The 25101-nt window shown below is 58.3% G+C and overlaps 10 protein-coding genes and 1 pseudogene across 10 annotated transcripts; 5 read left to right on the forward strand and 6 right to left on the reverse strand.

Annotated features, from left to right (window-relative positions):
- Positions 1–304: 304 nt before the first annotated feature.
- On the forward strand, positions 305–4096 carry ACA1_119190 (uncharacterized protein; the record flags this gene model as incomplete). Its single annotated transcript, XM_004358018.1, has 13 exons — positions 305–574; positions 667–1171; positions 1327–1392; positions 1472–1533; positions 1658–1777; positions 1957–2085; positions 2175–2261; positions 2424–2591; positions 2709–2794; positions 2931–3231; positions 3320–3632; positions 3720–3925; positions 4016–4096. The coding sequence occupies 13 exons, from the start codon at positions 305–307 to the stop codon at positions 4094–4096; spliced, it is 2394 nt and encodes a 797-aa protein (XP_004358075.1).
- A 110-nt stretch (positions 4097–4206) lies between these two features.
- ACA1_119200 (BTB/POZ domain containing protein) lies at positions 4207–4977 on the reverse strand (the record flags this gene model as incomplete). The annotated part of the gene is made up of 1 exon (XM_004358019.1): positions 4207–4977. One exon carries the CDS (start codon positions 4975–4977, stop codon positions 4207–4209), a length of 771 nt encoding a protein of 256 aa, XP_004358076.1.
- A 937-nt stretch (positions 4978–5914) lies between these two features.
- Positions 5915–9289, reverse strand: ACA1_119210 (CUE domain containing protein; the record flags this gene model as incomplete). Its single annotated transcript, XM_004358020.1, has 11 exons — positions 5915–6542; positions 6670–6998; positions 7075–7195; positions 7339–7486; positions 7573–7623; positions 7735–7836; positions 7925–8186; positions 8316–8405; positions 8478–8623; positions 8748–9014; positions 9100–9289. 11 exons carry the CDS (start codon positions 9287–9289, stop codon positions 5915–5917), a joined length of 2334 nt encoding a protein of 777 aa, XP_004358077.1.
- A 533-nt stretch (positions 9290–9822) lies between these two features.
- ACA1_119220 (peptidylprolyl cis-trans isomerase, cyclophilin-type family protein) lies at positions 9823–10606 on the forward strand (the record flags this gene model as incomplete). The annotated part of the gene is made up of 4 exons (XM_004358021.1): positions 9823–9910; positions 10106–10186; positions 10266–10364; positions 10467–10606. Coding segments are annotated over 4 exons (408 nt in total), but the record flags the coding sequence as incomplete, so codon positions are not given.
- A 310-nt stretch (positions 10607–10916) lies between these two features.
- On the forward strand, positions 10917–13809 carry ACA1_119230 (Armadillo/betacatenin-like repeat domain containing protein; the record flags this gene model as incomplete). Its single annotated transcript, XM_004358022.1, has 12 exons — positions 10917–10974; positions 11145–11270; positions 11366–11497; positions 11628–11753; positions 11848–11967; positions 12053–12178; positions 12254–12379; positions 12468–12590; positions 12666–12782; positions 12855–12988; positions 13072–13612; positions 13682–13809. The coding sequence occupies 12 exons, from the start codon at positions 10917–10919 to the stop codon at positions 13807–13809; spliced, it is 1857 nt and encodes a 618-aa protein (XP_004358079.1).
- A 301-nt stretch (positions 13810–14110) lies between these two features.
- On the forward strand, positions 14111–16335 carry ACA1_119240 (glutamicoxaloacetic transaminase, mitochondrial, putative; the record flags this gene model as incomplete). Its single annotated transcript, XM_004358023.1, has 8 exons — positions 14111–14133; positions 14361–14508; positions 14643–14889; positions 15019–15218; positions 15329–15472; positions 15578–15766; positions 15870–16109; positions 16213–16335. 8 exons carry the CDS (start codon positions 14111–14113, stop codon positions 16333–16335), a joined length of 1314 nt encoding a protein of 437 aa, XP_004358080.1.
- A 204-nt stretch (positions 16336–16539) lies between these two features.
- Positions 16540–16923, reverse strand: ACA1_119250 (uncharacterized protein; the record flags this gene model as incomplete). Its single annotated transcript, XM_004358024.1, has 3 exons — positions 16540–16577; positions 16659–16773; positions 16870–16923. 3 exons carry the CDS (start codon positions 16921–16923, stop codon positions 16540–16542), a joined length of 207 nt encoding a protein of 68 aa, XP_004358081.1.
- A 111-nt stretch (positions 16924–17034) lies between these two features.
- Positions 17035–20425, reverse strand: ACA1_119260 (annotated as a pseudogene).
- A 671-nt stretch (positions 20426–21096) lies between these two features.
- On the forward strand, positions 21097–22330 carry ACA1_119270 (Raclike protein; the record flags this gene model as incomplete). The annotated part of the gene is made up of 8 exons (XM_004358025.1): positions 21097–21145; positions 21221–21294; positions 21364–21400; positions 21481–21667; positions 21775–21850; positions 21955–22083; positions 22194–22286; positions 22310–22330. Coding segments are annotated over 8 exons (666 nt in total), but the record flags the coding sequence as incomplete, so codon positions are not given.
- A 283-nt stretch (positions 22331–22613) lies between these two features.
- Positions 22614–24492, reverse strand: ACA1_119280 (uncharacterized protein; the record flags this gene model as incomplete). The annotated part of the gene is made up of 6 exons (XM_004358026.1): positions 22614–22757; positions 22858–22904; positions 23080–23213; positions 23292–23399; positions 23516–24045; positions 24199–24492. 6 exons carry the CDS (start codon positions 24490–24492, stop codon positions 22614–22616), a joined length of 1257 nt encoding a protein of 418 aa, XP_004358083.1.
- A 173-nt stretch (positions 24493–24665) lies between these two features.
- On the reverse strand, positions 24666–25004 carry ACA1_119290 (uncharacterized protein; the record flags this gene model as incomplete). The annotated part of the gene is made up of 1 exon (XM_004358027.1): positions 24666–25004. A coding segment is annotated over one exon (339 nt), but the record flags the coding sequence as incomplete, so codon positions are not given.
- Between the last annotated feature and the right edge of the window lie 97 nt (positions 25005–25101).

Raw genomic sequence — 25101 nt, forward strand, 5'->3', positions numbered from 1 at the left:
TCCCTTCCCGCCTTCTTCTGCTTCCCGCCTCTTCGCTCGGCCTTCAACGGTTCTCGCAACGGCCTTTGCAACTACTGGTACTCCCGCCAAGAACGCCAACTGCTGTTGTTCGTAACGGTCACCCGACAAAAGTAAAAACAACGCCCAACCGGTTTTCCCGCTTTTATGGTCGGCCCAAAATTTTCTTGGAACAAAACTGCCTGTATTCTTTCCATTCTTTCAATTGAACCTAAAATCACTTTTCGGCCTTTTATTACACGCCTTATTCTGCGCCACAAACAACGTGTGGTCGTAGCGAGAGAGCATGGAGCAGCAGGAGAAGGACCGCAGCGGGGAGCGTGCCAGTTTCGGCCCGCCGCTGGCAGCTCCCCGGTTCTACCAGCAGGAGTCGGAGAAGCTCGCGGAGCAGAGGAGGACCCGCGAGGAGCAGAGTGCGACTGCGCGCCTGCTCACTCCCAAAAACGCTACGGGTCGGCGTGGCGTTCTGCCGGCGGCGCCCCGCGACCCGCTGCGCCTGGCGCAGAGCATCGTCGCCGCCACCCGCCAGTTCGCCACACTGCCACCGCCCGTCGGGGTACCCCTTGCCCCATTCATCTTTTTAGATTTTTTATTTCTTCTATATTCTGTGTTTAGATGTTACATATTTAAATATTAAAACAAACCCAGGAGCGGCGCTCGATTGTCCGCTGGGTAGCGACGCACCGCGACATCGTTGAGGCTGTCGCGGGGTCAATCGAGCGCGGAGCGGCCTCGTTCGACGGCTCGTCGCGACCCAAGACGGACGAGGTGGCCCTCGTGCGCGTGTTCGAATGGCTCTTTGTCGACGAGGGTCCCCACGCGTGCCTCGCATTCCTGGATGACAAGAAGCCCGGTTGTGGTGGTGAAGCCGCCATTGACGATGGTGGCGTGAGCGACGCCGACAAGAGGGAGGCATTCGCGCGGCTGAACCAGGCGGTGGCGTCCGTCGCGGTCAAGCGGCTGCGCGAGTGCCGGCTCGCGATCCCCGAGCTGCTCGCTCGGATGTGGACCAGAGTGTGGCAAGCCGCAGCAGCCGCGAGTGGTGGTGACGATGGTGCCGAGCTGGCGGCGGTCGGCCTGCTCTCGGCCATCGGCCGTGTCTATGAGCGCCTGGCCGAGCACCGTTATCGCGACTTCTTCAGCCGTCGCCTCGGTGCGAGCCCGCGTCCATGTGCAGCTCCTCATGATTCTCACTCGACATGTGTCGTGTGTCGTGTGCTGCGTTTTGTGTGTGCCGTGTGTGTGTGTGTGTGTGTGTGTGTGTGTGGTGTGTGTGTGTGTGTGTGTGTCGTGCGTGTCGCGTGACAGAGCCGATCGATGACGAGCCCTTTATACGCTTCGTTGCGGACAACAAGAGCGTCGCGATCGTGGCAGGTAAGCTGGAGCCTTATGGGAATGGTGACGGTGATCCATGAGACTCATATGATCTGCGTTTTCCGTTCCGGATGCGCAGCCGGCCTCGAGCTCATCAGGGACGCCATGTACTACCGGTTTGGCCAAATCTTTGGCCAGCGGGTGCGTCCGCTCTCGGGCTTTTCTTGCCGCGGTCATATCTGACGCGGCACTAACACCCACGCACCCACGCACACCGCACACACCGCACATACGACACACACCGCACGGCTTCGTGTCGCACCAGACCTGGACCCATCTGATGGTCAACACAGTCATCCACCCCGACCACTACATCCGCCGGTGGGCCTACTCGTCCTTGGACTTCCGCTACTGCCACGACGACCTGCGAGTCGAGATCTGCCAGGTTTGCGTCACGTGTGTGTTGTGTGTTGTGTTGTGTGTGTGTGCTCGGTCGTGCGTGTGCGGTGTGCGGTGTGCGGTGTGCGGTGTGCGGTGTGCGGTGTGCGGTGTGCGGTGTGCGTGTGTGTGTGTGTGTGTGTTTGACACACGGCTCGAATGGTGTCTAATGCGGTGCAACGACAGCTCAGAATGAGCCGGCTTCGCCAGGAAGAGGACCCAACCGTCAAGGCGCGCCTCCTCAAGTCCCTTACCAGGCAGTCCGGCTCCGACATGAGCCGGGTCCTGCTGGAACCCCCATTCACCGAAATGCAGGTGTGGTCTGTCGTGTGTGTCGTGTCATGCGTGTGTCGTGTGTGCGTGGCATTAATTCGTTGCGGCGTTTACTGTGGCTGTCGGCACAGAATTCGAATGGCAAGGTGGCACGTGCGGCGACAGCTCTGCTTAGCTGGATGGTCTTCGCTGGCGGCGTGAGTCTAGACCGGGAGCAAGTGGCCAGGTACCCAGCGGTCTAACATTCCACACGCTCCACGTGTCGCTGGTCTCATTTGATTCCACCGCACGCACACACGAACACATCGCACACGCGCACCGCACACACATACACCACACACAGAGCCATCGAGATCGTCCACCCGGGCCTGCTCCCGCAGGTGCGTCGGGAGGGCAGCCTGACGGCCCAATTGCTCTGTTTCCTGGCCAACAACAGGCCGGGCTTCTCGACCAGCGCCGACGCGGCCCACTTACCGCATGACCTCCGCGAACTCTTCGCGGCCACGACCGCTGGCACTCCTCTCCCCTTCCGCCCACTCGACAAGCCCGTCCGACCCAACTCACTAACCTGTCATGTCGTTGGCTGTGTGTCGTGTTGTGTGTTGCATGTTGCATGATCAGGTTTCGCCAAGTATAGGGAACGCGCGTTGGGCCTGGTGTCGCAGATGTGCGTCTTGGAGCGCAACGCGACCAAGCTGCTGGTGGCCATCCACGACTGGCTGCAGGCCGACGGAACGGACAAGTGGCATCGGTGCGCGCCCCCCCCCCCGCTCCAGCCCAACAATGTCGCGAACGAACGTTCGGCCGAAATGAAGCTCAAGCTCGGTTAAATCCGCCCGGGGTCGATCCAGGGCGAGCGGCCTTGTCGCGCTGAGCGCTGTCGTCAGGTCAAGACACAAGGGGCGGCCTGATGGCCAGCAGCCTCCAGTCGACCCGCTGACGGAAGATGAGGAAGAAGAGCAAGGCGACAACCTTCACGACCATAGAAACGATGATGGCGAAGACGACGATGACGACGACAACGGCGAGCGCCGGCACGATGTTGCTCCTCCGCACGATGATGCGGGTGAAGAGGGAGACGACGACGATGACGACGACGACGACGACGACATGGAGCACCAGGCAGAGCACATCAAGCAGGCCCTGGCCTACACGCCCTACGTCATCGCCTGCCTCCAAGACCCCGAGGTAAGCCGACCCCGATCAACAGCTGTTTGCATTTGAGCTCACCCACTTTGGTGCGTGCGGTCGTGTGTGTGCGGTCGTGTGTGCGAAGCCCTTGGTGCGTTACGGAGCGTGCGAGGCGATGCGGTGGATGTGGAGGTGGAGCTCGCCCGGCCAGCGGCTGACGGCCTCCAACCTCCTGGTGGACCTCGCCGCCGCCGGCACCGATCAAGGTGCACCATTCGTGCAACGCAAGGCCTTTGCCACCCTCCAGGGGCTGCTCGACGACGCCCCGTACGACGGCGAAGAGGACATTATCTTCGCCTCGTGCGTCGCCCGACTCCAGCGCCACGACGGCCCCGACCACTCGCCCCTCCACCTCGTCATGCAACTGGCCCGAGCCGGCGGCCTTCGTGACCCCAAAGGTCCGTATGTGTCATGTGTGCGGTGTGTGCGATGGTGTGTGTCTCGGGTCGTGTGTGCGGTGGACTGACGAATGAATGTGGGAGCAGAGCGAACGATGGAGCTGGCGGAGCTGATGATGCCCGTTCTGGTGGCGAAGATGCGACACGTGCAAGGCGTGGAGCTGGTGAGCTGCATGCTGGCCGCCATCGAGTACGTCCTGCCGCTCGGCGGGCGCTGTCCGCTGGCCCGCGAGGTGAGCCTGCTCGTGGGCCAGCGCTGGGCCGAGGTCTTCCCCCGCGCCAAGCACTTCCGGGTAAGTTGCGCTGCTCTTCCGTCGCTCGCGCCAGCCAACCAAAAAGGTAACTAACTTCGCGTTTCGATGAAACGCTGCCGCGGCGCGCAGCTCTCGAAGCCGGCCAAGAATTTCGAGCGCAGACACGCCCTGTTGGCCGACCTCTACGACGCGCTCGAGCCACAACCGTGAAGTGTACCAATGAAATCTCTTGCTTTTATTTTTTTGAATAGTCATCTTACCATATCTGGACACCAGTATGTTACAACATGGCACAATAGTTGCTTGTATGTAGGAGTTAGCTACGGCGAGGTGTCGGTCAGCGAGGCCAGGAGACACATGAACTGCACGTGGTGCGAGCAGTACAAGCTCCTGCCACACACCGCTACCGCTGCCGACCCTTGTGCCCCGCCGCACATGTTGCAGTTGCTGGCCAGCAGCATCTTCCGCAGCAGCTGCTTGGTGTTGGTCAGCCGCGCCATCGTGTGCCGCATGATCTTGACCCACGTCTCCACCTCGATCTCGCCCAGCAGCAGCGCCCCCTCGACCGCCGATGGTGGTGCATCGGGCACGGAGTCCAGATTGGCGCTGGCCCACTCCGCATGCCGGGCCAGCAGGCTGGCGAGGCCGTAGGTCTGGGCCGTGACCAGCAGCGCCCACGACCGCGGCTGCCTGAGGAGCACGGCCTCGCACTCGAGCCTGAGCGCGGCGGGCAGGTCGTACTTGTCCACGAAGTAGAGGACCGAGTGGACGGTGGCGGGGGCCATGGGCGGTGCGTTGGGGTAGAGGCGTGCCAGGACGAGGCCGAAGTGCGGGGCGTGCAGGGGGTGCTCGCGCAGGTGGACCACGCTGTGGGTCGACTCCCGCATGCCGTTGGTGAGCATAGTGCGGAACACGGGCGACCACAGGGACAGCAGTAGGCGGTGCACGTAGTAGGTGGTGGTGGTATTGGTGTTGTTGATGTTGGTGGTGGTTGTGGATTCGTCGGAGCTATGCACAATTACGGTGATATCGCCATGGAGTGGGTCCTGCAGCTGAGGGTGAGTGCAGGTTCTTAGGGCGGTGGCGGTCATGATGGTTTTTGGCTGGACTGCTTGTTCGTTGATGATGTTCATTGCTCAACCCGTACCCAGCCTTTATAGACCCTTGCGTCATGCCATGCTCACCTCTGCCCGCTCCACCAGACACTATCAAGTTACACTGCCAACTGACAGCTGACAGCTGTTTCCTTTTGGGATATTTTACCTTTTTTGTTGGCTGAAGGACTGGACAAATCTCAAACCTTTCACTTCCCACGTTCTCCTCCCTGTTGAGGAGTATAAGTAGAGTAGTGTCAATGGAGGAAAGGCATCTTCTCGGCCTTCGTGGCTAAGATCAAGTGTAGTATCTGTTCTTATCAGCTTAATCTCTGGTAGTGAGGCCATGTGCCTCACAACTCAAGATTAGACTTATTTCTTGTGGGCGCCCTGGCACCAAGTTTCCTTGCAGCTGTGCTGTTGAGGCGGTCCAGGGAGCAGTGATCAGCTTCACATTTGCACATCTCCGTGAAGTTCTTAAATTGGTCCACCCCCTCTCAAAAGAAAGACAAAGCTCTGCCCCATCTCCTGTTCTTAACTAAACGGCCAGCGTGAGAACTGGATGACTGGTTGCCTGGGGTCGTTGGTGTGAGCGCCTTAGTCGAGTGGCTACTTCGTCGTTCTGTAACAAAGTGGTATTGTCCCAGGGGTAACACCCCTGGATTCGTGGGTTCGATTCCCACCAAAACATCATCTGCACCGCTGACGCCGTCGCCCACACTTTTTACCAACCACCCAACACTCAACACGCGCGAGTGCGACTCGCCACGATACAGGGATGAACCGCGAAGCTTGCGAGCAGCGTGGGGCATCTTCGTCTTTGGCCTACGTGATCGACTACACAATCGAAAGAGTGCTGCTGGGTCACGTCGTTGGCGAGCCTTTAAGAATTGAATAACTTGAAAGGTCGTGACTTGCGTTGCTGTGCTGCCAATTACATGGGCGGGGGCAGGGTGGTGCCTTTCTTCTTGAGCGCACGCTGCTTCCTGTCGTGGTTGGCCAGGCGGCTCTTGTGACGATCCTTCAGCAGCTTCTGTCGGTCGCTCATGTCGTCGCCCGCCGGTCCGCCCCGTCCTCGTCCGCCTCGCCCTCTGCCGCGTCCACCACCGGCGCCGGCGCCTCGACCAGCTCCGCCGCCTCGCGAAGCCGATGATGATGGAGCTGCAGCTGGCGGCTGTTTCCCTCGTCCGACGCTACCGCGTCCACGTCCGGCTACAGGCGCTCGGCCCGGGGCGAGCCCAGGCCGACGTCGCTGCTGGGTGGAGCCGTCATCGTCATCGTCTTCGTTGTCGTCTCCGTTTTCGTTGTTGCCCTCGCCGGCGGCCTTGGCCGCGGAGGACTCGTCGTTGTCGTTGGCGTCGTCCGCGTCGCGCTGTCGCAGGGTCGGGCGGTTGGGGTTCGGCTGAATCGGGTCCAGACCCTCGCCATCGGCGTCACCGACGGCCTGGAAGGTGTCGTAGGAGTCGTCGTATTCGTCTTCGTACTCGTACTGCTCGTACGTGCGCCGCAGCTGCTTCACCTCGCTCTTTTGCGCCATCAGCTTGAGCGCGCCCACTTGTTTCCTGGACGTCACACGCACCGATCAAGTCAGGCCGACGCATCACACGCAATACTGTGTGCTGTGTGTGTGCGTGTGTGTGTGTGTGTGTGTGTGTGTGTGTGTCGGGCGTGTGCGGTGCGCCTGCGTACTTCTTGCCGTGCAGAACGCGGACGTTGCTCAAGTCTTCGTCGTCGAAGATGTTCCTTCGCTCGGGCTGGGCCGGCTGAGCAGGCTGCGCTGCTGCAGCCTGGGCCTGAGCGGGCCTGGCGGCCGTGGCGGCCGCGACGACGGGCTTGGCCGGGAGGGGCATGTTGCGCTTGAGCGACGTGAGGGCGGCCGGGAGCGCGTTGGTGAGGAGCGCATCTATCACCGCCTCGGCGCTGTCCTCGAAATAGTGGAGGCACGCCGCGATGAAGCCCTCGCCCAGCTCAGGGAACAGGTCACGCACCTGCGTGATCAGCGATGCTCGGCTCGCGTCCTGTTCATGCACGATCGCACCAGTGCGCGGGATGAGTTATGGGACTCGTGTCGTGTTGTGTGTGTGGAGAGCGCACCACTTCGAAGGCGGCCGAGGCTGCGGAGGAGGGCTGCGCGCTCGCCGCGGCCGGCGTCGCCACGGAGAGGCCGCAGAGGGACTGGATGATGGCCACCACCCAGTCAAAGCGAGTAGCGTCCCTGTGTGCGTGTGTGCGTGTGTGCGTGTGTGTCGTGTGTGTGTGTGTGTGTGTGTGTGTGTGTGTGTCGTGCGTGTGTCAGAGAGAGGGAGAGAGGGAGAGACGTGGGCTGGAGCCGAGGAAAAGGAGAGGGGGGACAGGTACAGTTTCGATCGAACGCTCTCGAGCGTCTCGAGAAGCGGGAAGTTGAAGCCGATATCGCGGATGAAGGTGGTCTCACCCTCAGTGCCGGTAAGCGCTTGCAGCAGGTTCAGCAACTGGTCGGCCAAACCATGGTTGTCTTTGCCCTTGCCTGCTTCCACGCAATTAGGGAATCAACAGATCGTTCATAATAATGATAATAATAAACAAATAATTAAAGTAGAAAGAAGTACGCACCCTTGCCGTCATCTCGCTGCTTGCCCTTCCTGTCGGCCTGGCCATTGCTTCCTGTGAACACAACATTAAAGTCAATATTCGCATTAGATGAGAAAAGAACGAAAAAGACGACAAAGAGAGAAGGGAAGATCGGAAAGAGAGAGAGAGAGGAGGGCACATCACCTGTTCCATGGAGAAGCGGCTCCACGTAGTACTGCTGCAGAAGGGTGTAGCCCACGGCAACGAGGTAGCTCTTCGCCCGCTGGAGGTAAGCTTGCCGCCGCGCTGCATTCACACCGCATGTCAGTCTTGCGCGCCGCCTTCTTAACAATAGCGATGATGAAAGAACGAAAGAACGAAAGAAAGAACGAACCTTGCTGGCCGGGCGGGACGGTGATGCGGAACAGGTGGGGCAGGACCTGGTCGTAGAGCTGAGCGAGGAGCGCGACGTCGAGGCCCTCCTTGAAGAGGGCGGCCGACTCGGGGTGGATGCGCAGGAAGGCGTAGAGGGTGGCGAGGATGTCCTGCAGGTAGTACTCGACGTCGCACAGCTGGTCCACCTGGTCTTCGTCGTCGAAGGTCCTTCCCTGCGGGCCGGCCTCCTTGATCAACTGCTGCAGCCGCCTCTCCACTTCCTGATTGGGGGGAAAGAATGCATGGAATGTGAGAGGCAAGACCGACGAAATTGATTGGAGATGACCAGAGGAAGACGGAGATGGCGACGCCTTCAATGGAAGCGTAATAGAAGAGGTACGTGCCTGCACGACGCGGGAGATGATGGGCACGGCCTGCTTGAGATCATCCTTGTACTTGGGCTGAAGATTGAGCAGCGACGACACCAATCGGTTCACCTCCTGCAAAGCCGAACGAAAACGAAAATTAGGAAATGAAAATGAAAACAGAGAAAGAAAGAATGAGAAAGGTACCTTGGCGTTGTAGGAGCCGTAGAGGGTGCAGATGTCGAAAATCTTGGGTACGTCAAAGATCCACTTGTCGTAGACCAGATCGGCAAAGTACCGCGCGTCCATGAAGTCCGTCGCCGACTCCCGGTTGGTCGACATGCGGAGCAACACTAAACCCAGGCACACACGGCACACGACACACACGACACGGCACGACACACACGACACAGAGAAGCACCACTCGTGTGTGAGAATTTCAAGTATGCAACTCTGTGGCAGGAAGAAGTATGTTACCCTTGAAGACCTTGACGAACACGGAGAAGTAGGTGGACTGGGGATCGAGGGCCGGGCTCGAGCTGTCGTCGCCGCCGTTGCCGTCGAACGCGCGGCGCGCGTAGCGGAGGAAGGAGTCGATGAGGCGCAGCAGGCGCGGGTCGAAGATGATGTGGCTCCAGAACACGTGGTACTTCTGGCGCAGAAGGCGCGACAGGTCGGCGTCGAGCACCTCAAGCACCGCCTGCGATCCGGCCAGTCGCTCCTCTGCCGATGCAATGACCCAATCTGAGTCAGTTTGACACGTCACGTCGCACACGCGCGCATGCACCACCGCACACGCACACTCACACGCACACGCGTTGGAAGGTACCGGTGAGGGAGAGGTTGTCCTGGGGCAGGAAGGGCGGCAGCTGGAGGGTGGGGTCGAGCCAGTGTGCGGAGAGGTCGGCCACCCGAGTGAGCTGGCCCGGCGTGGAGCCCTTCACGTAGCTGCTCGAGGTCTCCACGCTCACTCCCGACCCGCGCTTCTCGACATCTCGTCGCTGTATCTCCTCCTCCATCTGTCTCTCTTGATCCTGAAAGTGTAGCGTGTTCCGCGATGAGACTAAGATTTGTGTAGCAGAAAGCTCCAAGTGCAATGAAGCAACGGATTGAACAATTGGGGATCAATGTACGTGTTTGAGTTGTTGCTGCTGCTGTTCAATGTCGCGCTTGGTCAAGGATGGTGCAGTGCCGAAGCCAGGGGGCGGGCCGCCCCTCTTACGCTGCGCACCCTGCTGCGGCCGTCCGCCGCCCGTGCCTCTGCCGCGCTGATTGCCACCTCCACCCCTTTGACTCATCTTTCCAATTGCACGCGGATTGATTTGATTTTTTGCAAGCCAAATAAATAAATAGATAAATAAATCTTGCTTCACAAAAAGTAAAACGGGAAAAACGACAGATTTGCGGCATATCAGAAAAACAGTAATCAAAATCCAGCACAGTCAAGAGATGTCCGCCGAGGGAGGTATACTAATACACCTGCTCGACCTGGTTGAGTGGTGCTCTGTGCTATGGTAGCGTGTTAACAAGCTAATGTTCTGGAAATGTCACAGAGAAAATTACCAATGATGGAGGAGTGTTGAAGAAAATCCTTGCTGCTGGGTCTGGCAGCGTTCCACCGAAGCACTCAGTGGTACTAGGTACTGCGTTGACCCCTTCATCTTCAGATCTTATTAGAAATATTATTATTTTACTCGATTTCTGGTTAATCTTCTCGTGCATCGCCTCGACCTCTTCAATTGTGAAAAAACACATATTGGCAGGCCGAGTAGCTCGTACAAGTTGATTCGATTGGGCGCTCAAGTGATCGTATATTGTCTTCTTCCAACCATTAGTGACCTATGAGGGCAAGCTGGAATCGGGCGAGGTGTTCGATGCCAGCCAAGGCTACCCCTTCAAGTTCACCCTCGGCAAAGGTAACGCACGCGCCTTCGTCGGTGCAGCTGCGGCTGTGTCTTTTCGTTGCCCTAACCGCCTTCGCGTTGTGATGATCAGGCGAGGTTATTCAGGGCTGGGACAGGGCCTTCGCCACCATGAAGAAGGGCGAGAAGGCCATTCTCACCATCAAGGCCAAGTATGCCTACGGCAAGGAGGGTACGAGTCCCACCCCTGATGGGTCTACGCCTTGTCGTTGTTGTTTGTTGTTGTTTGCTGCTGGCAGCGCTAACGCTCAAGCGGCCCGCTCACAATGTTCAGGATCGCCGCCTGAGATTCCGCCCAACGCGACTCTCATCTTCGAGGTGGAGCTGGTGAGCTTCGAGCCGCCCAAGAAGGCCATCAACCCCGACTACGAACGCCTGCAAGCGCTCCGAAAGGCGCGCGAGGAGGATGCCTAAAGAGCTCGAGCACTGCCCATCCCGCACTACATTGCTGTCCACCTTCCGTCTGTCCACTTACCACCGTCAACTGCCGCCATCTTCGCCACCTTTACGCTGAAACCGTCAGCACAGCATCGTGAATGAACGTCCACGTTAGCACCTGTGTGTTGTGTGTGTGTCGTGCTGTGGTGCGGGTGTGAAGCGAACGCGCTTCGGCCTTACTTCTTCGAATTACACCGAAACCGTTTGCCAGGGCAGCGAAACAAGTTTGGCTCCTTTCCATTTGCTACTTGAATTGAAAAAAAGAGCACCAGCACATCAGCACACCATGGAACCTCTCTCGCTAGATCAACTCAAGGAAGAACTTGCCCGAATCTTTCCTGATGGTGCGTGCAGAGCCTCTAAATTCAAGCAATCTGTGCGCGAGGGGGGATAAAATTATTTAATTGGTTTGCCCAAATGCAAGTACGGCATCGAAGCTTGATTACCGATGCAAGCAGAATCTTGAAGTTTATTATTTTGTGAATTTAACGTCATGTGTGTGTTGTGCGAACAGAGGAGGCCAAGAAGGTGGAAGTGGACGAGGCCAACCTGAGCAAGGTTGCGTCCCTGGTGCTCAAGTCTGAGGACGATGCCGTGCTCGCCTCGCTCACCGAGGTAGTGGGCGACCTCGCCCGCATCGGTACTCCTCCTCCTCCTCCTCTCAACTTCTACGTAGCGTTTTGTTTGTTGTGTGTGGAGCTTGTTGTGGCTGACCCTGCCCACGCTTCTATGTAGACGAGAACCGTGAACGCCTGGGCGCCATCGAGGGCGTCCTCGAGCGTCTGGTCGCCATTCTCATTCGCGCTCAGGATGTCCCGCTGCAGAAGTGGACCGCGCGAGCTCTTGGCAACCTCTCCTACGAGCACGGTACAGTTTTTTGTTTTGATTTGTTTGTGCTGCTCGTGCCTCCGTGCGTGCGTGGGTTGCCGTCTGTCAGACAAATCGCGGCCTCACATAGCGTGTCTGTGCGGTGCGGTGCGTCTTCCATCATGAACAGAGGAGAGTATCGACAAGATCATTGCTGCCGGAGCGGTACCGCGGCTCATCGAGCTGATGGCCAGCGGTGACATGGAGGTCAAGCGCAACAGCACCGGCGCTCTGGCCAACATTTCCTCGGCCGACCGTACGTGTTCCTCCAATGACAACGTCGACGGACATCTTCTCTGATCAAAGAACTCAAACCCGAACCATCTTCCCTTCTTTGGCGCGCGATGCAGACGCCAAGGAGTTGGTCGTCGAGAAGGGCGCGCTGCCCGTCGTGTTCGACCTTCTGCGCAGCGACAACGAGACTGTCCAAATGATGGCCTACCGGGTCATCACGAACCTCGGCGACAACGGTTCGTTAGCATCGTCATCAGCTCAACGCGTTGAACTGAGTCGAATGACGAAGACTTATGTACTTACGTGCTGTGCGTGCCCCAGAAAACAACCGGGTGGAGATCGTCAAGGCCGGTGGGCTCAAGCTGCTCGTCGACTTTGTGCTCAAGAACGAGGACGAATCGACCACGGTCGAGGCGCTCAACGCCCTCTGCGTTCTGGTCGAGAACAGTACGCCTCCTTCCGGCTCGTCTTTTGCCGATGCACACTTCTTCATGTCAATGTCACTCAACCGCAACGCAACAGAGCAACACGCAATTGAGTTTGCGAAGGAGGGCGGACTTAAGGCTCTCGTGCCGCTCGTCGGCGATGACGAGTCCGAGACTGCCCAGGCGACCGCCGCCGATCTTCTCCACACCCTGGCCACCATTGGTATGATGTGGTACCACGTCGCACGATGTTGGTTCGCCAGCGAACGTTCCATTCATGCTTTTTTTCCCCTCTCCTGGCCAAATGGCAGACGAACTCAAGACGTGGTTCCTCGCCGAGGGCCTCATTGCGCCCCTGCTGAAGCTCGCCAAGTCGGACGAAGTCACCACCCGCAAGAAGAGCATCAAGATCATCGCCCAGCTTGTCCTCAACGGTACCGTCGAGCCCGCACTCCGTCAATCCATGTCGGTGTTGGTGTGCTCATCTCTGCTTTCACGCCTCCAAACAGACGAGGTGGCGAACAGCCTGTTCCAAGAAGCGGATCTACTGCTTGATTTGCTCAAGTCGGAGGACCCTGAAATTCAGCTGCACACCACCATGATCATCGGAAACATTGCTCGCTCTGGTTCGTGACCACACACGAGACACGACACGACACGACACAATGGTGGTAGAAATAACCTTGACGTCCCCTTAGATGAGAACTGCGTCAAGTTGGTGGATGCGGGCGCTGCCCAGTTGCTCGGCCAGCTGCTCCTCGTCAAGGACCCTCGTCTGCAGCAGCTCGCCGCCGGCGCCCTCCGCAACCTCGCCATTCCCGCCCAGAACAAGGTGCGTGTGTGCGCACACGTGTGCGAAGGTGCGTGTGCGGTCGCGAGTTTACTAACACGCTCTCTCTTGGTGTTTGTGCACAGGCCAAGGTGGCCGAGAGCGGTGTGTTCCCGGGCCTCATCGCGTGCCTCTCGTCGACCAACGCGCATGCCATGTTCGCCGCCATCGGCGCCATCAAGGCGCTGCTCGTCACGCCCGAGAACCGGCGAAAGTTCATCGCGCTCGAGGGCCTCGAGGCCATCATCAGGATCAAGGACGCCATCATCATCGACGCCACCCAGCAGGACGACCCCGACGCCGCGCGAAAGCCCAAGGACCAGCGCATCCAGTACGAGGCGGCCCGCACGCTGGCCGTGCTGACCGAGGAGGAGTCGGCCCGCGATGAGATCGTGCGGCTCGGGGGCGTCGGCCTGCTCCACTTCCTGCTCGACTCGTCGTTCGAGATCCTCCAGAACGAGGGCCTCAAGGCCCTGAGGCATCTGGTCAACCACAAGGAGGCGGAGAGCCGGCCCAAGCTCGTCGAGGACGGTCTGATCGATGTGGTGCTCAACGGGCTCACCAAGACCAAGAGCGACGACGTCGTGCTGGGTCTCGTCGCCCTTCTCTCCACCCTCGCCGACAACGGTACCTCCTCTCATCACGACACGCGACACGCGACACGCGGTGGTCGCTTACGCTGTTCCCACTGAGCAGACAAGTTCCGGGAGGAGTTGGTGGCCAAGAACGCGGACTCGGTGTTGGTCTCCCTCACGGCCTCGCCCGCCCAGACCGAGGCCAGCCAGACCCTCCGTGCCAAGATCGGCCCCACCTCCAACCCATGAACATCTTCATCGGGTCTCGAACGTGGTGCCTTCGTGTCTCAGCCATTCTTAACGTAGCGCGCCACGTAAGCTAAATGAAAGAATGTGTGGTATTCAATTTAACGGACCAATGCCGGGAAAGTGACACGTAGCGCTGCGTAGCTTAGGTCGACGGGAAATTCCTTGTTGGGCTCTTGGGACGTTTGCTTTGGTGCGGTGAGTTGTGTTTCGCCGGGCGCGTGACTTGTTCACCCCTGTTCCTCTCTCCTCCGTTAGATTCAACAAGACGCGCCTCAGCACACAAGCCACTCACACACACAACATGTTCAAGCGTGCTGCCACCAGGTACACTCCAACCCAAGATTTACCGTCAAGTTAGTTCGATTAAATTCATTTGTTTTCTTTAATCGCAACAAATCAATCCTTGAATTAGATTAATTCACGCTCTCCCATTTGCCTGTCGTATTCTCACTGGTGATCGATCGATCTCTAACCAAAAGGAAATTTAATGCAAGTGTATTAAATTTGGTAGATTTTAATTGATTAAGTGATTTGTTTTTTGACATGAACAGAACGACTTCCGGCTCGGTGTCGAGCGCTGCCGTGCAGCAGAGGCTGTTTGCGTCGTCGTCTTCGGCGCGCGCCGCTTCGTCCCTGTGGGCGCACCTCGACGTCGCGCCCCTCGACTCCAACCACGCCACCAACGCCGCCTTTGAGGCCGTACGCACACGCACCACACACACACACACACCGCACACGCACCACACACACACCACCGCACACGCACACGCGTGCGCCGCACACACTGATAGAGCAATGAAACACGACACGACACGACACGACACGACACACAGGACCAATCGCCGCTCAAGGTGAACCTGGGCCGTGGCGTGTACAAGGACGACAACGGCAAGAACTGGGTGCTGCCCTCGGTGCGCATGGCCGAGGAGAAGATCTTCGCCGAGAAGGCCGGCCACGACTACCTGCCCTTCAAGGGCTGGGACGTGTTCTGCAAGCGCACCTCCGAGTTCGCCTTCGGCGAGACCAACCCGCTGCTCAAGGACAAGCGCGTCGCCACCGTCCAGGCCATCTCCGGCACTGGTGCGCGTTGCATGCGTGGCATACCTCGCATTCCATTCTCCACTCACGCGTGTTGTGTGTGTGTGTGTGTGCGGTGTGCGTGTGCGTGTGCGTGTGCGTGTGCGGTGTGTGGGAATGTGAGGAATGCAGGAGCGCTGAGGGTGGGCGCCGAGTTTTTGTCGCGTTTCCTGCCGCCCACGCACAAGGGCGTGTCGGTGTACGTGGCCGACCCGACCTACGTGAACCACCTGCCCATCTTCAAGCTCAACGGCTTCGAGATCAAGCGCTACCGCTACTACGACCCCAACACCAACGGCCTCGACCTCAAGGGCTTCGTCGAAGATCTCCAGGTCTGCGCCCCAGCTCAGGACCCTGAAGCACCACCTCACATTCCTTCGTACTACTCGCATTCCTCTGACTCTGGTGGAATGTGTGCCTGTTTGGCATTCCTCTTCTTAAGAATGCGCCCGAGGGTTCGGTCATCCTGTTGCACGCGTGCGCGCACAACCCGACCGGCGTGGACCCGTCGTTCGAGCAGTGGAAGCTCGTCTCCGACGCCTGCAAGGAGAGGCGCCACGTCGTCTTCTTCGACTGCGCCTACCAGGTTCGCATGTCCACCTTTCTTCTTCGCTTTCGTTCTTTCTTGTCACTCATTTTCTATGTGTGCGGTGATGTGTGTGCGGTCGTGCGTGTGCGTGTGCGTCGACAGGGCTTTGCCAGCGGTGACATCGACAGGGATGGTGCGGCGTTCAGGTACTTTGCGCAGGAGGGCCACCAGGTGCTCGTGGCGCAGTCCTACGCCAAGAACATGGGCCTCTACGGCCAGCGTGTGGGCGCGCTCAACATCGTCACCTCGGACGCCAAGGAGACCGAAGCCGTCATGTCCCAGCTCAACCAGGTACGCACACGACCGCACGACACGACACGACACATGACACACACGACACACACGACACGACACGACACTCGCTTACACTGTGTGAACGTGGCACACGCCGCAGGTGATCCGCCCGATGTACAGCAACCCGCCGGCGTACGGTGCGCGCATCGTGGGCACGATCCTGTCGGACCCCACCCTGCGAGCGCAGTGGCAGAAGGACGTCAAGACCATGGCCGACCGCATCATCGGCTCCAGGCAGGCCCTGGTCGACAACCTCGAGGGTCTGGGCTCCAAGAAGTCGTGGAAGCACATCACCAACCAGATCGGCATGTTCGCCTACTCGGGTCTCACTCCTCCTCAGGTTCGTCCGCACACACGCGCGCTCCGTCGTGTGTTGCACTGTCTTCGTGGCACTCACGTTCGTTATCGCACACACCGCACACACCGCGCACGCAACGCCACAGGTCCAGACGCTGCGTACGCTGCACGTGTACATGAACCTGGACGGCCGCATGTCGGTGTCGGGCGTCAACTCGCACAACGTCGAATATCTCGCCCAGGCCATGCACAAGGCCACCTCTCAGTAAGGGAAGTGGTGCAGTTACGACACACACAGTCACACAGTCTGATGATTTTGGGGAGCCAACACAACACAACAAACAAAACGTGCACTCATCGCGATGAGCATGCTTCCACACTTGTTTGATGTGAACCCTTCGTTCAATCTTGTTTTTTATACACACACATCCTGCCTCTCTCCTGTAAATCCTGATCTTGCCTCAACCGCTCCTCTAGGGCAGGTCGGAGAGGTTCTTGGGAGGGGGTGGGTCTGGTGGGCGAGTAGAGAGGCGAAAAACGTGTTAACGGGAGAAAAAAAGGGGGTAGCGCGTAGCGGGCTGGGGGGGAGTACTGGGTCTGAAGCCGCCGCCGACCTGCTTGGCGTAGTTGGGGGACGAGTGAGCGCCCACATTGTTCGGCGTCCACTCCCTCTGGCCCACCGGCTTCACCTCACCCTTGGACGGGTCCTGCACGAACAAAAGAAATAAAAATAAATAAATTAATGAAAATAAAAAGAGAGAAGGAAAAAAGGATGAGTGTGTTGAAGTGCAGAAGAGGTGAACCTTGGGGGTAGCCTCCTTGATCTTCTGCTCGAAAAAACTCTTCTTGTCCGCCATGTCTTCTTGTGTTGTTGTGTTGTTGTGGCACAAGAAGGAAATGACCGCCACGCTCCTGACATTTTAATAGGCCAACCAAAATGAAGCAAAAAAAATCAAGAGAAAAGAAAATCAGGCCTGCGGGCCGCCTGTGGCCGGGGCGGCGCTGGCGAGGCTGACCGCTTCAGCCGCTGCCGCGGACACCACCGCCGGTGTTATGGTCGTCGCAGGAGCCGTGTCACGGACATCGACGTAGTTGCTCGCAGCCTGGAGCTCCGCCACCATCTGGTCGATGACCCTGGAGCGCAGTCAGCCACAACCGCACACACCGCACACGGGGGGGGGGGGCGAGTACTCGAACTGGGTGGTCCATTTGGAGTTGTAGAGGAATTGGCGGAGGTCGAAGCGGTTGTCCTCGGGCGAGTAGGCCTCGGCGTGGTAGGACGGGGTGAGGACGGTCATCTTGTGCCGGTTGATGGAGTAGTAGAAGAAGAAGCGCTTGACCTTCTCGGCCACCTGGGCCGGCGTGAGGTGGTCCCACTCGTGCACCAGCTTGTGGAACATCGACACGGGACCGCACAGCCCGATCTTCCTCAGGCGTCCGAAGTGGCTCAACTCCGCGTACGTCATCCCCATGTCCTCTGCACACAGACATACAATTTTAACTCCTATTAATAGAACGCGAACGCGAATGCGGAGGTACCCTCGTCGGTCTGGGTGTAGTTGGAGGTGATGGGCTCCAGTTCGGCGGTGGGCGCCGCATGGACGACGTCGAGGAGCGCAGTGTAGCCCAGCGTCTTTTCATCGGCTGCCCACTCCAAGAATCCTCGCAGATCGATCTTCGAGAACGAACCAATCGGGTTGACGTCCGCCGAACTGAACCCACAACTCATGAGCACGGCACACAACACGGCACACGACAGCAGCACACGCACACGCACACGCACACGCACGACCGCACACGCACACGTGATGGCAAGGTAGGGAAGCACATGCCTGCAATCGTATTTGGTCATGTAGCCGCGGAGCGCTTCGTCGACGTTGGCGGCGCCGAGCACGAGGAGGCTGCCCTCTCGCCCGGTGGCCCACATCAACAGCTGGCTCAGCAGATACCCGTACACCATGCGCGATCGCGCCTGAATGTTTTGCAGCGCCACTGGGACACAAGCGCGGCACAATGAGTGTGTCGTACGTCGGTGTGTGTGTGTTTGTGTGCGTGCGTTCGCGCTCAGAGCAAGAGGGGGGATGTGCGTACGATTCTCGGTGGTGGAACCTCCGTGGACCTTGAACTGAGGCTTCTTGTCAGACACCTGCGCAAAGGCCTGCATGAACGCCGACACAATCGGGTCGATGGTGCTGTTGACGTGGTGCGCGCCAACCTATAGAAGAAGAACCAGGCGCACGTATGTCAGTTAACACGCAACACACGACACAAGACACATTACACAACACGCAACACATGACACGATACTGCTTCGCATTATGCACGTATTTACCTGCTTCGCGAGCTTCTCGGCGCGTTCGCGGGTCTCCTTGGATGAGTTGGTGGTGCCCATGTAGCACGTGAAGAAGAGCTTGCCGGCCAGGTCCTGCGCGGACGACGGGGTGTAGTCGGGCATGCGCGTAATCCTCCGCACGTCGCGCAGCACCTGCTCGTTGCCCTTGCTCAGCTCCAGAAGCACCAGCTGGCACATGCTGCCCACAATCGCGGCCACTGCCGAACTGTCGGCGCCGCCGCTCAGCGGAAGGAAGTAACCGCTCACCCCTGTATTTTTACACGCACAGTGAGCAACACATTAAAGAAGAGAAGGCGCAAAAGAACGAAAGAGAAAGAAAGAGGCGAGAGGGGGGACGGCAAACCGGAACGGCGGAGGTAGTCCCACAGCCAGGAGGCGGGGCCGTAAGCGATCTCCTCGTACACGGAGAGGTATCTGGCTGCACCAGGCGCCGACACAAACGCAAGCAAGTCAGCGAGGTTGTTGATAGAATCGAACGTGTGTCGTGTGATGTCGTGTGTTAAGTCGGCCCGGACAGAGCGTACGTGCGACGGATTTGGAGGGCCTGGGTCCGGTTGTGGTCGATAGCGACCAATCGACAAAGACCGAGGGGACCTTGGGCGCCGATGCAGCCTGCGAGCTCCGACTGGCGATCGCCATGCGATAGGCGCGCACGTCGTCCTAATGATGAGCACAGAGCGTAAGGCGAGTGACGAGCCCCTCCCCCCACCCCACAAAGGGTGTCGTCGAAATGGACGTACGAGGTTGACGGTGGCGGTGATGACTTCGACGTCCTTCAGCGAGAATTGGGAAGCCTGGCCCAGGAGTTCGCCGTTCATGAAGATCATGCTGCTGCCGTCGTAGTACATCCGCCCTCCGTCACAGCCCTGCCCCCCCGACAACCGGTGTGAGCGAGAAAAGCAAAAGCAAAAGCAAAAGCAACGGCGGCGATAGAAGGCTGTTGAGTAGAGGTAGTGGAACCTGCTGGTTGGAGTAGAGGTAGAGACCGCCATTCTTGCGGGTGGCGTTGTGGATTAGGTCCACGCGCTGGTTGAGCTTACGCAGCTGGTGATGAGAGCCTTGCAAGACAAGAGGCCACACGCAACGCGACACAACACGCATCACCGCACACGCACGACACACATTCAGAAACACGTTCCGTGAGTTGAGGCTGGCCCAATGGGTGTGCAAGGCGCGGCTTACCCGAGCCATTGCCGAAGATCTCTACGCCAGCGAGGCCGAGGTAGATGTTGGGCGAGTCGGGCGTGAAGAGCTCTTCGCACGTCTCGACACCGATGGCTGTGTCCTGCGTCTGCAGGTAGCAGTCGCCGAACGGCACCGTCGTTTGGCCTGCGCGCGGTCCGTCGCCGAGAGTCGGAAGAGTGAGTCAGCGTGGCACCACACACGTGTGCGCACGCACCGCACGCGTGGTGGCACGAGACGAGCACGACGCACCCGTGATGACGCGGATGCACTGGGGCAGGAGGAAGTCCTCGACCGTGCGCTTGTGCTTCCACTGCGAGAACCAACGCTCCTCGCGGTAGTTGCCATCGCTGGCCAAGAACTGCTTCGGACGGATCAGCAGCACCTTCCCGTTGAGCACGAACACACGGCAGTTGTACCGCACATCCCTGGATAGATGGATCAATCGGCGTAGTAGAAGGCAGGCGATTAAGGATCCAATAAATGGGGTGGGATTCGTGTAGCGAAAGATTGAGAAAGAAAAAGGGTGTCTACCGATGCATGACGGGCATGCCGAAGTCGCAGAGCATGTCCTGGGTGAGCCCGACGAGCTCGGGCGAAAGGATGGCGGCAAGCGATTGCCAGGAGTGAAGGAAGGTGTCCTGCTCGAGGAAGTGGTCCTCGCATCCATAGCCAGGGACCTCGAGCTCAGGGCCGAGCCTGTACCTCGCACCCGCCGCTCGTGCAGCGCGTAGCGAGCTCACGATGCGCTCCAGGTTGCCCGAAAAATCCATGGCCCATTGGTCGAGGTTGCATGTCGCAACAGTTGCCAGTGCAGGCTGCATCTTTCGTGTTGGTGTTGTGGGCAAGTTTACTTTCTCAATTCAACATGTCTTTTTTTAGTATTATTTATATTTTTTACCCCAGCTCGAAATCGGCCCAAAAAACCAAATGGGGCAAACGGAGCGGACTGCATGAACCACAAATCGATCCTGCAGTCACGCGTTAATCGACTCATTCTCAGCGAATCGGCCGTGCAGCAACCCTGATCTTCTCTTGATAATGCACTGAATCGAAATCACACCCGCGTCGACGTTTTCGCGCCAAAAGGTTTTTCTGTTACGTTATCGTCGACACTAATTACCGGCCTCGCAATTTGGAAGATGCCGGGCTCCGATTGGGGGCGGTAGTCGTACACGGCTATTGGGTCTCCCGCACGCGGTACCGCTGCTGACAACAGGCACGAAGCAGAGGCGAGAGGCAACACTTGAGTCGATTCGGCGAATCTCGAGAGACAAATTCGTCCTGATTTACTTCACAGGCCCTTCTCCACATTTTTGTTGCTGCCATCCATCTCGCCCCCCAATCGAGGAAGAGAGCCATTCTTTGTAGATAAAGAACGAATCGAGCCCGAGCGTGAAGAACACGACTTTCCATTACCGCAATGTCGGTACTTACATCGTCTTCCTGCCCCGCGCCTGCCATGGAACATTACTAAATTGAGGCGAATTAACAGGACAAAGAAGCGCTGTTGGAATGGCTGGGCAACGTCAAATGGGAAACCTGTACGTATCCATTCAATTGTCTCTTGGTTTCTTTGTACGGACCCAGGTGACCCATTATCTTGCTACGCAATCCAGACCTTGACGATGAAGAAGTGAAGGAGAAGGTCACTGAGTTGAAGGACAAAATCGAAGGCCTTGGTGAGCAAGTGGTATGTCCGCCCTTTCATTTTCGTCATTTCAAGAGGTGCTCATGCATTTCCCGCCTCTTCCTTAAACAGAACATTGCTGGGGCTACTCGCATCAAGCTTGTAGTCGGTACTTTGCCCTCCATTTTTGATTTATTGTAATGCCGGCAAGGCGATCTAAACTATGCTCTTCAATGTCGCAATGACTAGTCGGTGATGGCGCTGTCGGTAAGACTTCTCTTCTCATCTCGTACGCCACGAAGAAGTTCCCCACGGACTACGTGCCGACCGTGTTCGAGAACTACACCGCCCAAATGAAGAGCGACAATGAGAACATCCTTCTCCATCTTTGGGATACTGCCGGCCAGGAGGACTACGACAGGCTCAGGCCTCTCAGGTACGAAGCCCCCCCCCATATCCGCTCCGCTCATTTCTTCTACTTAATCAGCTCATTAATCATTGTTCCTTCATTTTTGTCTCATTCTCGCTCTTTGATCTCCAAAGTTACCCTGGTGCCGACGTGGTTTTGCTGTGCTTCTCCACCGTCAACCGAGCCTCCTATGATGCGATCAGGGAGAAGGTAAAACGGCCCTCATCAACCACTGCACTTCATCTCTCTCTCTCTCTCTCCTCGTCTGCCTGGGCACGCATCCTCTAATGCATCCTCTCTTCTCCACCTTGCAGTGGTACCCAGAGGTGAACCACTACGTGCCCAACATCCCCCATCTTTTGGTGGGCACCAAGGTAGATCTTCGAGACAGCGAGACTGCCGACCCACACACCACACAATACGAACCCATCACCTCCGAAGAGGTAAACTCCCACCCTCCACCTTTACCTTCTACGCTTCCTTTCTACGCTTGCGGGTCGGTACAAATGCTGATGATGAATGGTTGCTGTCCTCTTCTTCTTCTATCGTCCAGGGCAAGGAGATGGCGAAGAGCATCAGCGCGGCGAGCTATCTCGAGGTGTCGGCCAAGACGAGGAAGGGGCTGGACAAGGTGTTCAGCGTCGCGGTGCACTGCGTGCAGCAGGCCAGGGGCGTCACCCCGGCCGCTGACGGCGCCGCCTCGGGGGCCGACGTCGCTCCCGTGGTCGTCAAGAAGAAGAACAAGAGCAAGGGCTGTTTCCTCATGTAAATTTCTATGCTACCGCATCTCGACACACTCCTGTCACCAACCCACCGCCACTCTCGCGCCTCCTTTCCCTTTCCTTCTCTTCCTCTACTCGTCTTCGTCTTCTACGCGCCAAAAAAGAAATATTATTTATGAGACCGCAACGGGCCACAGAGGGGCGAAGGGGGGTCGCGTGCTGCGCGAGGCTCTGCTCTCATCTTCGTTTGTTCACCAGAGCCTGAAGAAGGTGGTGACTGTGGGGTGGGCGACCAAGACAGCCTGCAGGAAGGCCTGCAAGTCGCGGTGGCTGATCAGGCCCACGTTGGCCTCGCCGAAGAGGTACGTCACCAGCGCATTGAGTAGCCCGGGGTCCTGGGAAAGCGGAGTACCAGCGTGCTGCACGTAAAGTGGCGGCCGATCGGCGTTCGCGTCAGCAGAGCGGAGAGGGCTGTGATGGTCCGAGAGTGCGTACCTGATAGGAAAACCAGTTCTCGCCACGAAAGTCGTCACCTTCAATCCCTGTGCCCCCCACATCACGGGAGACCTTTCAATCCCTGAAGTGCAAAGTGCGCACACGAAACACACACACACACACACACCACACACCACACCACACCACACCACACCACACACACCACACCACACACACAACGCACACGACCACAACCACACATTGAATGGTGGGTGCGTGTACTTTCCCATTTTAGGCCGCATGATAGAAACCCAGACCCATCGACCTCGTGGGTGAAGTTAATGTGAAGAGGCAGGCCTGTGGTGAGACTATAGATCAACACCGACACTTGGTGGAAACACTCTTCCGTGTCACTCCTGCTTGATAAGATGGTAAGAGTACAACATGCACGTTAACGTCATGCGCGACATGTTGTATGTCGTGTGACTACGCACCCGACGTCAACGTTGATGTGGGAGTAGAGCGCGTGGTCGCAAAGAAGCGAGAACAAGTGATGGGCATTCTCCCGGGCCTCCGCACCCTTGCCAACGCTCGCTTGCCGTCTGCCACCACGTGATACGTCCAGGGGGATATCAATCAGAGAAGCGGAAAAGCAAAAGTTACCACAGGCCTCTACAGCCACCGCCATCGCCATCGCCATCGCCATCAACACGCGCACCTGCACGTCTCGGCCAAAGTCTCGAGAAAGAATCGGGTCTCTTGCCGCATGTATGACACATGGTCTAGCGGTTTCAAAATCTCCTCCACGCGCTCTGCCGCGTTCCGCACCGCAGCGATCCGCTCCTGGTCGAGGAGCCTCGCGAAAGCTCGTGGGCGCGCGGTGTCGCCAGAGTCGTTCGTCTTCTTCTTTGTGTCCGCCACCGCCACACTTTCCTCGCCCATCACCACTTTCGCTTTCTTTTGGTTTGGCTTGTTGCGGTCCAGTTCTGGAGCTGCTCTCTTCTTGGTCACCGCCGGCGTTGTTCTCTTCTCCCAGTGCTCTTCTTCGTCTTCGTCTTCCTCTTCACCGTCCGTTCTTTTGTCGAATAGCTTCTTCGTGAAAGCTTGTTCGTCGTCCTCTGCCTCGGGTGACGGTTCAGAAGTGTTCCTCTTCTCCTTTTCTTGGTCTTCTTCTTCTTCACCATCGGAGTCTTCAACAAAGAGCCGGTGCTCTGCGACGTTCAGCGCTGAGCGCAGGGCCTCCACCACCTGGGCCACCCCCAGCTCTGGCTCAACTGATCACGCACGCGGTGGCCAGAGAAAGTGAAGTCGAACTCAACATCTAAAGAGCGAAGCGAAGTGCGATACAGGGGAAGGAGGGGGGGGGGGAGTACAGCGTCGCTCGAGCTGGAGGCGGCGCACACACAGCGACTTCCAGGCGATGTTGTCGTTGTTCCTGATCGTCTTGCCCGCCGTTGGCCTCGCTGTGGCCGAAGATGAAGTGGTGGGCGCCGGTGCAGGCGGGCGAGCGCTAACACAGGGCCGCAGGTGGAAGAGGGGAGGGGGCCAGGTGCGGAGGAAGGCGAGGCGCCACAAGCTCGACTGGCGGCAAAGCTGCCTCCACTGCTGGCACACCAGCGGCACGGAACCGGCAAGGTCGCGGGCATGCACCCAGCCCAGCACTTCCACCACCATCTCCGCCGGCAGTCCCTCCATCTTTTCTTTCTGCAAACTCTGTTTTCTGTTCTGATCATCAAAGAAAAGGTGGAGGGTAAGAATAATCTTTATGAACAACACAAGAGGGCTCTCTCTTCGTGAGCGCTGCAAGGGGTATTGTGGCTTCTCCCCTCTCTTTCCGGAAGACGCTAGTGCGGTTGAGTGACACTCGCTTACTCGGAGCACCGGAAGAAGTCGTCGCCGGCGGTGTAGAGGTGCCCCTCGGCCGTGAGCCACTCGATGGCCTCCCTGAGCTCCTCCTCGGAGAACGAAGTCTGCAGGACCTCGATCACCTCGCCCAGCGCGCAACCGGCCCCGCTCTGCCTGCCCGACGTTCTGATGATCTCCAGCACCGCCTTCTGGCAGGGCGAGAACTGACCGCCAGCACGACCGGCAGGAGCAGCCTGACGCCCGTAGCCGCCGCCGCCGCCGCCGCCGCCGCCACGCTGCGCGCCACCGTAACCTGAGGTGCCACGACCGCCACTGGCCGCCGAAGAGGAATCGGTGGCGTCCTGTAGTTGGCCCAGTGGTCAGATGTGCCCCCAATTACTGCGCGTTTGAGCTCAAGAAAAGAGAAGGAGGAGGAGAGCTGCGCACCAGTTCGCCCTT

The sequence above is a fragment of the Acanthamoeba castellanii genome, assembly GCF_000313135.1.
Source record: "Acanthamoeba castellanii str. Neff unplaced genomic scaffold scf7180000084672, whole genome shotgun sequence".
NCBI classification, from domain to species: Eukaryota; Discosea; order Longamoebia; family Acanthamoebidae; genus Acanthamoeba; species Acanthamoeba castellanii.